At 33.0% G+C, this 15341-nt stretch overlaps 1 protein-coding gene across 4 annotated transcripts in view; it reads right to left on the reverse strand.

Annotated features, from left to right (window-relative positions):
- The window catches only part of LOC123323018 (WD repeat-containing protein 47), a 186291-nt gene that overhangs the window by 9047 nt on the left and 161903 nt on the right, over positions 1 to 15341 (reverse strand). For all 4 annotated transcript variants that reach the window (XM_044911201.1, XM_044911199.1, XM_044911198.1 and 1 more), the window contains exon 6: positions 3363 to 3559. In XM_044911201.1, the coding sequence (XP_044767136.1) occupies positions 3363 to 3559 (197 nt within the window). The remainder of the gene's footprint in view (positions 1 to 3362; positions 3560 to 15341) is intronic.

The raw sequence follows: 15341 nt of genomic DNA on the forward strand, positions 1-15341 counted from the left end.
TCTTCTGAGAAATTTATATATGATACTAGCTGACCCGGCAAACGTTGTTTTGCCATATAAATAATTTCCATTTTGTATCATAAAAAAATAGAAATTAAAAATTTTGTCTAAAAAATAAAAAAAAAAGTTAGGGGTGGACTACCCCTAACATTTAGGGGGATGAAAAATAGATGTTGGCCGATTCTCATAGATAGCTGACCCGGCAAACGTTGTTTTGCCATATAAATAATTTCCTAATGATTAAATTACTAAAATGGCTATTAAAAAATAAGGGTTGATCGTAGAAGGGTGAAAATTGAGGATTGTATGTATTTTTGTATGTTGTATCATAAAAAAATAGAAATTAAAAATTTTGTCTAAAAAATACAAAAAAAAATTTAGGGGTGGACTACCCCTAACATTTAGGGGGATGAAAAATAGATGTTGGCCGATTCTCATAGATAGCTGACCCGGAAAACGTTGTTTTGCCATATAAATAATTTCCTAATGATTAAATTACTAAAATGGCTATTAAAAAATAAGGGTTGATCGTAGAAGGGTGAAAATTGAGGATTGTATGTATTTTTGTATGTTGTATCATAAAAAAATAGAAATTAAAAATTTTGTCTAAAAAATACAAAAAAAAATTTAGGGGTGGACTACCCCTAACATTTAGGGGGATGAAAAATAGATGTTGGCCGATTCTAATAGATACCGGATAAGCACAAAAAATTTCATCAAAATCGGTCAAGCCGTTTCGGAGGAGTATGGTAACGAAAACTATGACACGAGAATTTTATATATTAGATATGCTGATGATTGCCCTCGCATTCCGTCATTCTGATTTTAGATATATATACATAGATTATTTATAGACAAATATAGCAAATAATTTCTAGATTAGAAATTTTGAGGAATTATTTTTTCGAGTGGCGTTTGCGTCCTAACCAAAATAAAACCGAGTGTGTTTGAATAATCATCGAAAATATAGAAAATTGAGCGCAGTTTTCGGTAATTCTTTTTTTGAATATATCTTCAGTCCAAAGTATCTAGGAGTCTAGAGTCTAGCTGGATTCCTCGCAGTTCCGATGGAATTCAGTAAGAGCCCTAGTTGTGAATGGTGAATGCGGGAAACTAGAAGAAACCATAAATCATATGGTTAATCATTGTCCCATTTACAAATTTCAGGATGGTTTTAGGGCTATTCATGCAGTTTTCGAATCTTTCTTGAATTGAGTTGTGAATTTTAGGTCAATCTGATATACAGTAATTTATTATCCCACATTTTCCTGCTTTTGTCTTTTTTATTTCGGATAAAATTTTCCGGCAACTTGGAAAGTTCCGGATTTTCTTCCTATCCTTCCTGGACTTCCTGGATTTTCTGTTTATTCAAGGAAAAAATTCTTGCAGTGCGAGATGCCCTTCAATATGAAGTATTTCAGCTTATTTTGTAAACAGTTTCATCTCTTACAAAAAAGTTGTTGTTGACCTGTTTTCTTTTCTTTGATGTGAATATTTGTCAATGATATGGAAAATAAATTACTATTCTATTTTATTCTATTCAATCCTCTACACTTCCGGGTAGAATTGGCGTTTTCACCCTAAGCTCTTGTCTTATTTGCAAAATTGTATGGTACCCCGTTAAGCTAACCTGTGCTAAAACTGTATCTTATACACATGCCTGACAGCTTAGCATCTCCAATGACCCGCTCTGCAGACTCTGCTTAGAGGAGGACTAAACGATTGAGCACATCCTCTGTGACTGCCCGGCGGCAGACAGGGTCAGACATGGAGCGATTGTCTATTCATGGAGTATTTGGTTCTCCGAAGATGATCCTAGAGGAACTCAAGAATCACTCCCCCTCCGACATCATCTCCTTTTTGGGCAGGATGGGGCTGGAGGGAGAGATCTAGCTTTACGAGCTTGCCTGTGTGCTACAATAGACCTCTTGGTCGCAGTGGCAGGTTTGGTTTATCCGTCCAACACACCCAGCAATCAGTAATCAGTACACATGCTATAATTATTGTTTAACGTTAAATATTATGCCCTTTTATGAGCTATCCCTCATAAAATAGAAGCTTTACCTTACGAATCATGGACATTCAAGAATTCCATGGTGATTGAGATGGTTCCATCAACCTCAAAATACTCGACAGGTAAAGTTATACTTATGAATGTGGATGAAACAAACGTTCTAGACAATACCCCTCCGAAATATAAATCACTAATACACAATATCCTTTTCCAGGGATTGTAAATGTGGTCGGAATATTGTATATGTTGTGAATAAATTGTACATTTTGTAAATAAATTCCTCTACATATGTCGTGTATGATTAAAATGCATATTTATAATTTAATTATGTATCTGTGTTTTCATTGTATACTTATGATATTTTCAATTCCGTTGGGAATGGGAATCAAACTCGTCAGTTTATTGATGATGAAAAGCTGAATTTTATGACATTTTGACTTGTGGTTTGATTATTTATGGATACTGTATGGACGAAACTTCGAATTGTGATACCATTTTTGTTTTGTTTAGTGGCTAATATTCTTATGTAAATAAATTAAATTGGATTGAAAGAAGTGGCACACCTATGGAACAAATTTTTCAGTCTTAATTGGTGGTCTTTTTAAAATCCTTTTATTATATTAACGAAAAGAGAACGACAAATTTCTTACCGCATAAAATAATACATTATTGAAATCAATTTCAATTGTTACAGTGAAATTTATACTATGTAATATGTAGGTAAACAACTGAAATTGTACTATGTACTATGATTGTATATTGAAAATTGGTTCATATGAATTTCTGATATAAATTGGACAAATTCAAATAAGTTTATCGATTCAAAACAATGTATTTATGTATTGCACAGAAATAACACCTTTAACATATAACAGATCACAATATACTTTTGTGTCCTATTCAAAGTCCTATTTTTTGACCATAATTTTAAATTTTTATGATTTTTTTGTGAATTGCAATTAAAATGAAGCGCATCCGACAGCGTATTTCATTTATGTCAATTTATTTCAATGTTCAGATGAAAACTAACATCCTGATCACAAAACAAATCCATACTTTTGTTTTGTCGCTTGATAATTATAACAGCATGCCTGATCCGAAGAAGCTTGATTCCAGGATTATCCCCAGGTATTCAACTTCTATTCTATCAAATAAAACGAATTTCATGACTGAAAGATTTCCTTTCCGAGTAAGAGTTACTGCAGTTTTCGTTGGGTTAATATTCAGCTCCACACACGAGCACCAATACTGGATATACGATAGACGAGGGCTGAATTTATCGGTGTTTTTCGTGAGGTGAGCAATATTCGATCGCGATCTGGTTATTAGAAAAATTCAAGAAACTTACCCAATATCACCAATTTTTGGGTAGGCACATATCCTGAGAGTTTTTGAATTCGATCCAACAGCATAAAGTTGACCGCTGGGATGAAATTCGGCACATCTGACTGCTTGAACATCTTCGAGTGTTGTAATTGGCACGAAACGAGGTCTGTTAATACCGTTCTCATCGTTGACTTGTTCATTTGCGCTCCGCTGTACAGGCTGCAAATAAAGGATAAGTATGAATCATAGTATTCTACCCACAACAATACATGCATGGAAGTGTTATCCAAAAACGTGCTTTCAAAAGTATTATACCTTCCGAGATAAGCTCAATTGAAACAAGAAAAATAACTTTTTGATGAAGTTTTCTCAATGGACTATACCGAAAAACTTTGTATAATGAGAGAGAGCATGTGCAATCTGAAATAAATTGATTCTTTTTGTGATCTTTGCATCCTATAAGGACGACGAACGTAATTATAAGACTCGTCTAAGAAATATTTTTAGTAGATTTATATTCCTTTGAAAATTTGTGAATGGTGAATTTCATCATAATTAATTGACAGAAAATTACACACATGCGTTTCTTGACAACTTTCCGGATAATAGATATTGAACAGCATTATGATACACCGTATATGTTGCAAATATTCTACCCATTTCTGAAGTAAGATTAGATAATAAATACATGCTTTTTGTACGTGCGTCGGTAAAAACAATATTTATAATTTGGTGATAATTTTTTTCGAACAACAATCCAGAACGCTAATTTGACAGTTTAGTAAAGTTACCTCTAGACACAAACGAACTTAACAATTCCATTGCCTAGTTGAGGACGAATTTCTTTGAACGCAAGTTATCAGATCTATCATTTTTTCGCAAATTGCAATCTTCTATCTGTATCATTATCAGTGAGTTCTTGGAGGATTGTCAGTTCTATGGAGACTAGAGCAAAGGAGGAGGATAGCTCCTTGCAGACCACAGTTTTTTTCCCCCAAATTATGTACCAGTAGACAATTCATTCAATATACAATAGATGTGCTAGTGTCGCTAGACAAAAAAAAATTTTGATTTTAACTAGTTAAACTTGGCTGAAATTTTCAGCAGTGGTGACAGATTATATGATTAAATAAATAACAATAATAATGTTCTTTATTGGATGAAATCTTTTATTTATACATCCATGTTGAATATATTCGTACATTTCTACAAAAAATATATAAAACATATATTCTTGACTACTTACGTATTATTTAATTCAATAAATTTATCTCTCAATACATATATTCATTTCAGGGTACATTTTACAGAAGACAATGTGAATAAACCTCCTTACAAGAATTGAATCCAAATGAATTTGTCCGTTATTGAAAACAGAATCTTACTATGTATGTGATCATAAAGACCAAGCCATTATTATTTTATGTACTTACTTCATGCAATAAAAAATCCTAGACATTGGGAATTTTATCAATTTCTTGGTTATTAGGAATGAATCTGATGACCCTTTCTATAAACTGATGCTTTGAAATATAATTTATCGTATTTTATCGCATATAAATAGAAAAATTGACAAAAAGCATACTGGTAATTTGCAGATTGAGAAAAAAATAGCTGCTCACAGACAAACCTCCATTTATTTAATTGAAAAACAGCTATTTTTCCAGTGAATATCTTCACTGGCAAGAAAGTGTTCCTCAATTAAATCTCCAACTGAATCAAATGAATTTAATTACCTAATTTTAGAAGAACATATTTTCGATACTTTCAAACATACTTCTATTTACAGACTTTGGCCCAGTTGCAGGAAAGTCTATTAAGATTTGATGTCCCATCAAAATTTAAAACTGTCATTTTTGAAGGGGAAAATGGGGGATTAAGATTTTAATGAAGTATTAAATTTTAATGGACTTTCCTGCAACTGGACGTTTGCCAATTAAAAGTCTGGCACATTCATTTTATTTGAAGAAATATTTTCGAAAATGCATGAGAAACATCTAACCTAACCTGACCTGCAATAAACTGGCAGGCAGTTCTTGTCAAATTGACGTTAGAATTCATGATTACAGGAATCCACAATCTACTTCTAGCGATCGCAGCGACTCACATATTTTCCCCATTTTCGGGGACACTTTTTTAGTACGGCGATCGTTCTCCTTCTCCATATTCTCCTCTTGCTTTCATGTTTTCATTTTCATTTCAAATTTAAATAACCGATTGTGTGTCGTACAAAGACAATTAGCTCCTTTTATAGGTATATTTGTTTGCAAGGTCATGAACGAAATTTATATCAGCCATTTCTGCATTCTTTTATAATTCGGCATATTGAACATTATAAACATATGAATTTGTTCTGTACAAAACTGATAATGGAACATGAACATGCGAAAGCCATTGAAATTCTTTGAAAATTTTGATTCTCTTGGTGGTTTATATTGATGTTATTATTCTTTAAATGCAATATCTTCGTCAAATATCAGCTGAATATCTCGAGAAATGAAGATACAACGAGAAAAAATTTCCCTGTGTATTTCCAAAGAGTATCATGATACTCTTTGAAATGATCGCTCGGTCTGAAAGATCTCCTGTTTAATCCACACATGCTTCGCTATGGTTTTTCCAAATAAGCGGCAGCGGTTTCTATTCGCCCATGTGCATCGAGCCTAATGATATTATGAACGCACGAGTTATTCTGAGTAGTTATTTCAGAGAGTAGAAATCGGAAAAGGACATTAAGAACGTTCGTACTCTTACACCTACCTTGACACATAGTAGTAGCTAATCTGTCCAACTATTGACAATAAAAATACCTAACTTCCGTTTCTCAACCATGCGAAACGAACAATTAATCTTCAATGTAAAGATAATGAAATAACAAACTGCATAGCTAATTTATATCCGTGCAATGACTACAGGATGCTATACCTTTAGGGTCTAAAACAAAACAATGTTGGACAGCATTATCATCCGGTATGAATGCACTTTCATTGTTCACTTGACTTCGTAACCTGAATTGAAACCAGTTAAATCGGAAGCATTATCCTTTCAAAGTACACCCAAGAAAAATAAATGTCTTGGGATAGATTAGGGTGACACTGGAAATCAATTTAATTCCGATTATACAGGATGTCCTGTCCCATAATTAATTTTAATAAATTCGGATATAGCTTCAGTGAAAAATTCCTGTGGAGTCATGCCTGGAGAGTGAAGACCCTCCGTTGAATAGTTACGGTGCTTCAAAGATGACGACTCGAATATGGTTTTATTCAATTTTTTCGGAGTTAAACAAATGAAATTTTGGTGAGGTATCTGTCGAATAGAAATGAACTTGGAACTCAATTTCTCACTGATTCCTGATACCTACAGAAGGGTGAAATCGACAACCCTTTTTCATTTTCCATCATAACTCATTCAGCCTCATCAAAAAATATGTATTGAAATGACGATTCTTTTGGTCTACATTGGCGTATTCCTAATTTGAATTTTTTTAGCATAATTTGTGGACTAATTAAGTACACACAACGAAAAGAATCGTTAATACCAAAGATTATAGAGTAGAAAGATGAGAAAAGAAGCGACTAAAGTGATGTGAGCGCCATCTGTGTTTCGAATGTGTTTCTTAGACCCTCAGACTGGTTAAAATATTAATTCGAGGAAACATATGAAATGATGCAAGATTTCAGATGGTCATTTTGATCATCATCGAAGAGGTTTTGAATGTTTTGATTCTCGTACCGCCTTTTGTTTATCTAGCTTGTTCTAGTTGCTGATTATTGAATTTTTTCTTGGCGAAAACCTCTAAATCTCGAAAATTATTCCATGATGAAGAACTGGGGATTGAATAAAATGGATTTTCCGAAATTAATTCTTCTACTTCACTACGGAAAATGGAAATGTAAGTATTAAAACTGGAAACATGTGACTTGGTTATCATGGATTTTAATTTTTAGGACTCCGAAGTGGATAAAATTTTGGGGGCGTAATAATGGCGAAGAGGAACCTCTTTGGTAATAGCCTGCAAACACTAGTCTATACTATGTGTAGTGAACATTTTACTGCAAGTCAATTGAGAACTGTTCATCCATGTAAATTGTTGTATGCCGAAAGCATCCCTTGCATGAAGAGCCCATTTTATACGTCCATTCAAAGATTCTCAATTGCTTCTCCTTCAATATATTCAGAAATGCGAAGGTTTTATTGATTTCGATTTTGGAATCGATTGAGTTTTATGAAACCTGCTGTGAGTGTTTTGTTCATTCATTGATCAATTTTTATATTGTGTCATAAAGAGACCATACCATAAAGAGATCATACGAAAAGAATAAAGAAACTATACTGACAGGCAGGACAGGCTAACATATACAGGTTTTGTATCAATTGTGGTTCTGAAAATTCTATAAATAATACTTATATATGTATGTAAGTAACTGGAATGTGTATGCTATGATGGTACATGGAATATTGGTTCAAATCAATTCCTGATATAAATTGAACAAATTCAAATAAGTTTATTAATTCAAAACAACGTATTGCACAGAAATAACACCCTTAACGTATAGCAGATCACATATCCTCTTGTCTCCTAGTCAAAGCTCTATTCGTTGTGCATAATTTCGAATTTCTGCAATGTTTTTTTAAATTGCAAATAAAAATATAGCATATCCCACAGCGTATTTCATTGATATCACTTGATTCCAAACAATGCTAAGAATAAAACATCCTGGTCACAAAACGAAAACATACTTCTGTTTTGTCGATCAGAATGTTTGTTTTCTGGTCTCATCAGTCTGGTCTGGTCTATATTGAAATTCAATGCAAGGATTACAATTCGAATTTCGCGCCCCTCGGTTATAAAACAAAACTGTTATTAAACAGTTTTTTGTATTGACAATACGTCTTCAGCGCCATCTCATTTTCAAATGTGTTTTCGCTAGACAAAATTTAGTCGATTTTTAGTACTAGTGATATGAGGGCGTTTCCTATCTTTCTACTCTATAATCTTTGGTTAATACTATGCTGGTGGTCAAACTGACATTTGAAATTACAAAACGTCGAACCTAAGCAACGAGAGAAGATAATTGCGGCTTTTGGTTATTTGTTAAAAAGAGCGAATGACATATTTTTAATTTTTTACAGAAATACGATCATTTTTATGATAAAAACTCAAAACAATAAAGGTTTCAAATGAAATTGTCTTTTTATTGCATCATTTTTAATGATGATAGTCGAAGCCTGTGAAAAGTTATGGTAAAAAATCAAAAAGAGTTGTCAATTTCACACCCTTCTGAATTAGAAAATTAGTTTCAGGTGCATCTATATTCGAAAAATAACTTGGCAAAATTTTATAAACATCTTGTTCCTATATCGATTGAAATTTATTCTGGGAGGATTCTGCATCTCTTCGAGTTTTAGAAAATTGGAAGAATTGTACAAAAAACTATCTCACACGGAAAACAGTCTCACCTTCATGTGTAGATGCAGAGATAATAGATTGATTCCAAAATTCCTGAGAATTAGGCTACCATTTCGGAGTACTGGTTCGGCAAAGATTAAAAACAAGTTCGGTTATGCGTTGGTAAGAGAAAGAATAAATTTTCTCAGATAAAATAAGGTAAGATTTCAACGAAATATATTAAGGTTAGAAGAAGAAATTTTCCGTAACCTTTCAAAGGAAGACTTTGAACATATTTTACATTGTGTGAATATTTCGTATTTCCATGAATATGAGAAGAGCAAACGATCTAATTTCAAAAAAATTAATATACTAATGGAAGAAAACCAACAAAAATTCAACAATACAAAAATCAGTAACAACTTCATTAATAAAACGGTAATCAACTTATCTCCACGAAATTTGAATGAAAATGAAAAATTAATATTATCAAAAGGACTCAATTTTGCTATAACTCCAAAAAACATTCCAACATTAGATATAATAACAGCTATTGAAAAAACAGCCCAAAAACTTCCGCTTGATAAATCGAATGAATTTAGAGTACTAAATAAATTGTTACTTGATAAACCTTTTAAAATAAAACCAAATCTAAATAAAATTGAGAATAAAACTATAACTTCATTGAAAAATGATAATAACATTAAAATTCTACCTGCCGATAAAGGAAATGCAACAGTTATTATGGATTCAGGTGAATATAAAAGAAAACTTTTAGAAATTGTTGATGATACCGATAAATATTCCAAAATCAAAAAAGATCCAACTTCTCTCACAGAGAATAAAGTGAAGAAAATTATTTCAAAAAATTCCAAAAAATTCACATATGCTCAAAAGAAATTTATCACACCATCTTATAGCAAACCCCCACATTTATACGGCCTACCTAAAATACATAAACCTCTTATTCCTTTGAGACCAATAGTAAGTTCACTCGGATCCCCCTGTCAAAATTTTGCTAAATATATATTACAATTTTTGAACCCATTAACAGGATAATCAACTAGTTTTTTTAAAAATACTCAACACTTTCTTGAAAAATTAAGAAATTCTAATTTAAATGCAACAGACATCTTAGTAAGTTTTGATGTAGTAAATCTTTTTCCAAATGTTCCAGTTGATAAAACTCTTGAAATAGTGAGAACAAAATTGATTAATGATAGAACCATTTATGAAAATTCGAAATTGACTATTGATGATATAATGGAGATATTAGAAGTTTGCCTGAATTCCACATATTTTCAATTAGATGATGTTTTCTATAAACAAAAATTTGGTATGGCTATGGGTTCTCCTTTATCACCAGTAATGAGTAACATATTCATGGAATCTTTCGAACAAAAATATATAGACACATACCCACTAAAACCAAAGACTTGGTGGCGATATGTAGACGATATTTTTGTGATTTGGCAACATGGTAGAGATGAACTAGAGAATTTTTTTGATCATATTAACAACAAAGAACCTACAATAAAATTTACAATGGAATTAGAGCAGGATAACAAAATTTCATTCCGAGATGTTTCAATAAAAAAGTTTTCGAATTATTTTGAAACGAGCGTATACCGAAAAAAGACACATACTAATAGATATTTGAATTTTTATTCCAATCACCAAGTAAGTGTCAAAAGAGGTATCATTAAAACACTTTATGATAGAGCTAATTTAATTTCATCTACACCCGAAATTAGAAATAATGAAGTTGACTTCATTAAACATTTTCTTACGGATAATCAATACCCGGAAAATTTTATTGAAAAAACAATATTAAATTTAGAGAGAAAAATGACTAACCAAAATCGTAATAATGATCAGGAACAACCAACAAACCGTCAAGAACAACCAAATTTGTTGTGTGTAATTCCTTATGTTAATGGCCTTTCAGAAAAAATAAAAAGAATCGGTTCGAAGTTCAACATACGAACTGTTTTTAAAACGCAAAATGATTTAAGATCTATATTAACAAAAACTAAACCTTTGAACGAAAAACAAAAATCAAAAAATTGTATTTACAACATACCCTGTATTTGTGGTAAAACATATACAGGTGAAACGTCCAGACCTCTAGAAATAAGAAAACGCGAACATAAAAATAATATAATATTAAAAATAGAGAAATTAATCGATCACAAATCGCAGATCACATTTGTTTTAATACGGGGGACCACATGATGGATTGGGACAACACTAAAATTTTAATGACGGAACCAGACCATTTTAAACGAAAAATTAAAGAGTCTACGTGTATTCTATTAGATCAAGATAATAATTTGGCAAATTGTTCGGTAGGAATAGATCATATTTGGATCAATTTACTAAAGAAGGAACTGTCATCCGGTAATTTCAAAATTAAATGAATCAACGTTTCTTTGCAGTCTCTGTTTCTGTGTGTTGACAATTAATGTCAAACAAAAACCACAACTCCGAAGATTTTCTAAAAAATAGATTTTTCGTCTGACGAAGGAGTCTGATATAGACTCCGAAACGTTACGTTACAGAATTCTAATTTCAACGTTATTTATTTTGAGTTCATTGTCAGGCAACAATTTTTTCTAGTTAATTTGCTCCTGACAAATTAGTGCAAGAATTTACGCAGGAGCAAATCGTTGATTTCATTTTTAATTGATTTTGTTTCAGAGATTGGGAGTGAAAACCCTAAAAAGTTTATGAAGAGATCTTGTTCCTACTTTGTAATGTAATTAATCCATAATAAAGTCTTCATCCTTGAAGAAACGTAACTCTTCAACGATGCATACCTTCATGGAAACATTTCGTCTTATTTTGAGGTTCTGAACCTCAATTTATTCCCATCAATCCTGAGACCCCGAATAAAATGGGTCAGTATTTTTTTCAACTCCTCAAAATGAACTCTTCACCCAAAATAACCTATACAAAACTCTCGAGATGAACAAATAGATCCTTAGGGAGATCGGCCACCGAATGCGAAGTTGAGCGAAGCTGTGCTTTTTCAATGCTAAATCACGAGCTACGTCACTCGATTCGTAGCTTGTCAATTATATTAGTACTGAAAATGCTCAGCTTCGCGCAACTTCGCATTCGGTGGCCGATCTCCCTTAAGGTAAGCGCACATACAACGGCATCGGACGGACGGTACGGATCGGAATAAATTACTTTCAATGGAACTGAATGGAGCAACGCACATATGTGCGGACGGCAGGCATCGCATCGCATCGCATCCGACGGGAATTGAGGAACGAGAATTGAATTCCGACCGATGCGTACTGTGCCGGCCGATCCCGACATATGTGCGATACCAATCGGAGATTGCCGCGGCATCTGCGTCATTTTCCAAGTATCTACAGTCTACATGCAGCGGCTTGTACGGGTAGTCATACGAAATACGAATTCACGGCAGAAGCATGAGTTTTCAGGAGAACTTAATACTGCGCGTACAAAATTATAATGAATTGTACAATTTGAGTGACAGAAATTATAGCAACCATTTTTTTTTCGTCCTTCATCAAGTCCGGAAATAAATGAACATATTCTCCAAAATCCTTCCTTTTTTACATATGTCATGTATCCACATTCGTCTACGCTTCCTTCGCTTTTGAAACTCTTCTTCCTCCAGAACAAACGCTAGTTCCTCACCGCTTGAAGACATATTCGCAACTAATCTATTCCTCCGGCGATTCCGATGTTATATGTGCGATACCTTCATAAAAATTCCGCCGCTGCCGTGCCGTTCCTTCCATGCCGTCCGTCCGATGCCGATGTATGTGCGCTTACCTTTATACGAACACACTTCGTGTGCAAGCATTAGCGGAAAGCCAGGAGGAAGACATTGAATCAGAAGCAACACTACCCAACTATCCCATGCTGAACCATATGGTTGATTTAAAATATTGACACGTTCGGTTTTTCACCATTAGTTTGATGCCCTTTGTAGAATTAGGGGAAAATGCGACAGCAATTGGACTACGAATAATTTCACCAGCACTTTCTCAATTCTTTAATGTTCATCTCCTTTCGCTTTCACGAAACCTATTATCACATTTATAACTGGGTTGTTTTGGTTTGTTATTGTGTTTTTGACAAATCGAAGTTTTTAAAACTCAATTAATACAAATGGAAACTCTTATTTATTATTACTCTTATTGATTAAATTTGACAAAACATGATAATTTTTTGCAGCGTTTTAGTCTTCGTACGTTGAATTAATCATATAGCATAAAAACAAACGTATAAGCAACATTACAAAATGCACACTCATTGGAATAGGTTCGAAAAAAAACTGTATGTATTTTGAAAATGAAAGTTTCAGAAAAACGAATAATCACAGAAAAAGAAGTTTCAATAACCATAGCAACAATGAACAGCTTTCAATATTAATAAAAAAAAAGTATTTTGATATTCAATAACAAAAATACTTGTATGTTATTAAAAAAACGATGCACTTTTTCGATGTTGCGCCGGTATACTTCCTTTTTTTTTTGAAAAATCAATGATAAAATACATTAATGGAGGAATTTCGTCAATACCTTCAACAGCAAAAAAGTTTCTGACCATTAAGTGCTAGTGATAGCCCGTTCTTGGCAGTTCTCTAGACTTATGGGAATGTGTTGGAAGCAAACCATGACTGATTTTGTATTGGTCCAAATTCAAAAAATTACAAGAATCAGTTAAGTTATTGGGAAGTTATCACAAAACAACTAAATTATGGGAGTACAATTTCTAAGCACATATCACCGCAAAGAAGCGTCGCGTAGGAAAAAAAATAAAGCATTCCTGACTCGTCTTTATACAGGGAGTTTCAAAAAAAGGTGACTCCGTCTCTAGGATATGTAGAAAATTTAAAAATAATTGGGATGCTCAGTAAAAAATTCTCGTTATGCCATCCGTATTCAAGATAATATATATATTTTTACGATTTTGCCGAAACTACTGGCAAAATTGTAATGACATATACGAATATGTTTTGGAATCTGATACAACCCATGAATTTGTTTTTATATCTGACTCTCATAGAGGTTGCTACTTACACGGTTCGTACCGAATAGTATTGAATACAACTTCTTGTGTGAACTTCAACATCATTCAATTTTACACAAAAAAGGTATTCTTAGTAAAACTCGAGACTGTGTACCGTTTTTGGAATATTTTTATTTGAAAATTATGAATGCTGGTATAAAGTAATGATGAAGTTATCAATTATTATTATATAGTATAAAGGGTGAGTCTTTGACTCGTACAAATATTTCAACAGTAGATTCAAACAATACACTTTTTTTCTATATCATTTTTTCCAATTCAGCCCTGATAAAAGGTTAGCCATTAAGTTTTCATAATGAGCTGTGCCAATCCTGATGGAAAAACAAAATTACCTACAGAATAACTAGTTAAATATGTGTCACTACACATCTGTGGATCTTTCAAACAGAGTTGTATTCAGCCGAAGTACTCAATTTCTAATTTTCACATATACTTTTTAATTTTCGAACATTTAATCACTCGAAAACGGAACATTATACGAGAAAATATGACGAAAACTTTTATTTTACAAAACGTTCAAATATTCATTAGATAGCGTCCAACTTAGTTTCAAGAATTGGGTTTTTTGTATTTCTTATGTTACGTAATGGTCATAATGAATGTGTTCGATGGAAATTCATCAAATAAATGAAGAACTATATTCCGAAATTCATTTCATTGTGGATAAAACCGTTTGTGAGATAGAACTGAAAATAAATTTTTTTTATGGTTTTTCAACACCCTGTATTTTTTAAACCGAGCCGATTCGGAAAAAATGGCAAGATAAAAAAGTGTTTCTTCCGACCTCAAGAATCTACTGTTAAAATATTTGTAAGAGTCAAAGACTGACGGATGGCGTTTTTACTAAGCAATCCCCAATTATTTTCAAGTTTTCTACCTAGCCTAGAGACCGGGTGACTTTTTTTTTAAACACCCTGTATACATACCATACCTGAGAGAGTCACGTAGTGCCGGGACACCCCCTATACATATTCGATCAGAGCAATATATTTTAACAATATTCTACTGAGTGAAGGATATTTAGGCTAACATGGAATAGAAAACACAAATACAAATACTCTATCTCTCTCATATGTTGTGAGTTGTAGTGAAGCAAAAATGATCGATTTCAACACAAAGAGCTGATGATCTCTTTTGCTGAATCATTACCGAGTATGGAGCAGATGTCAATGCGGTGAAACTCCAGTGAAATATTAGTCGATATTCTAGCGGCGAAACCATATTGTCGTTTATTAATTGATGCTGAATAACGACAGATGCCATCGAATAACGAGGGAATGCTTTTCGCTACCACAAATTCCTGTTATGTACAGGGATATTCCAAACGAAGGTTGAAAAAAGAAACTGGAGATACTTTATGTAATCATATGACTAAACTAAAGCTACATAAAAAATGTTACTAGTCCACTAGGCATCTTAACCAGACTAAAATGGTTGAAAGTTGGTGGGACTCAAATCTGTTTGCACCTCATTTCTAGGAAAAACGTAGAAGATATTCGAATTAGTCTAAATTTGTAGTCATAGCAACCAAAT

The sequence above is a fragment of the Coccinella septempunctata genome, chromosome 1 (genome assembly GCF_907165205.1).
Source record: "Coccinella septempunctata chromosome 1, icCocSept1.1, whole genome shotgun sequence".
Lineage (NCBI taxonomy): Eukaryota > Metazoa > Arthropoda > Insecta > Coleoptera > Coccinellidae > Coccinella > Coccinella septempunctata.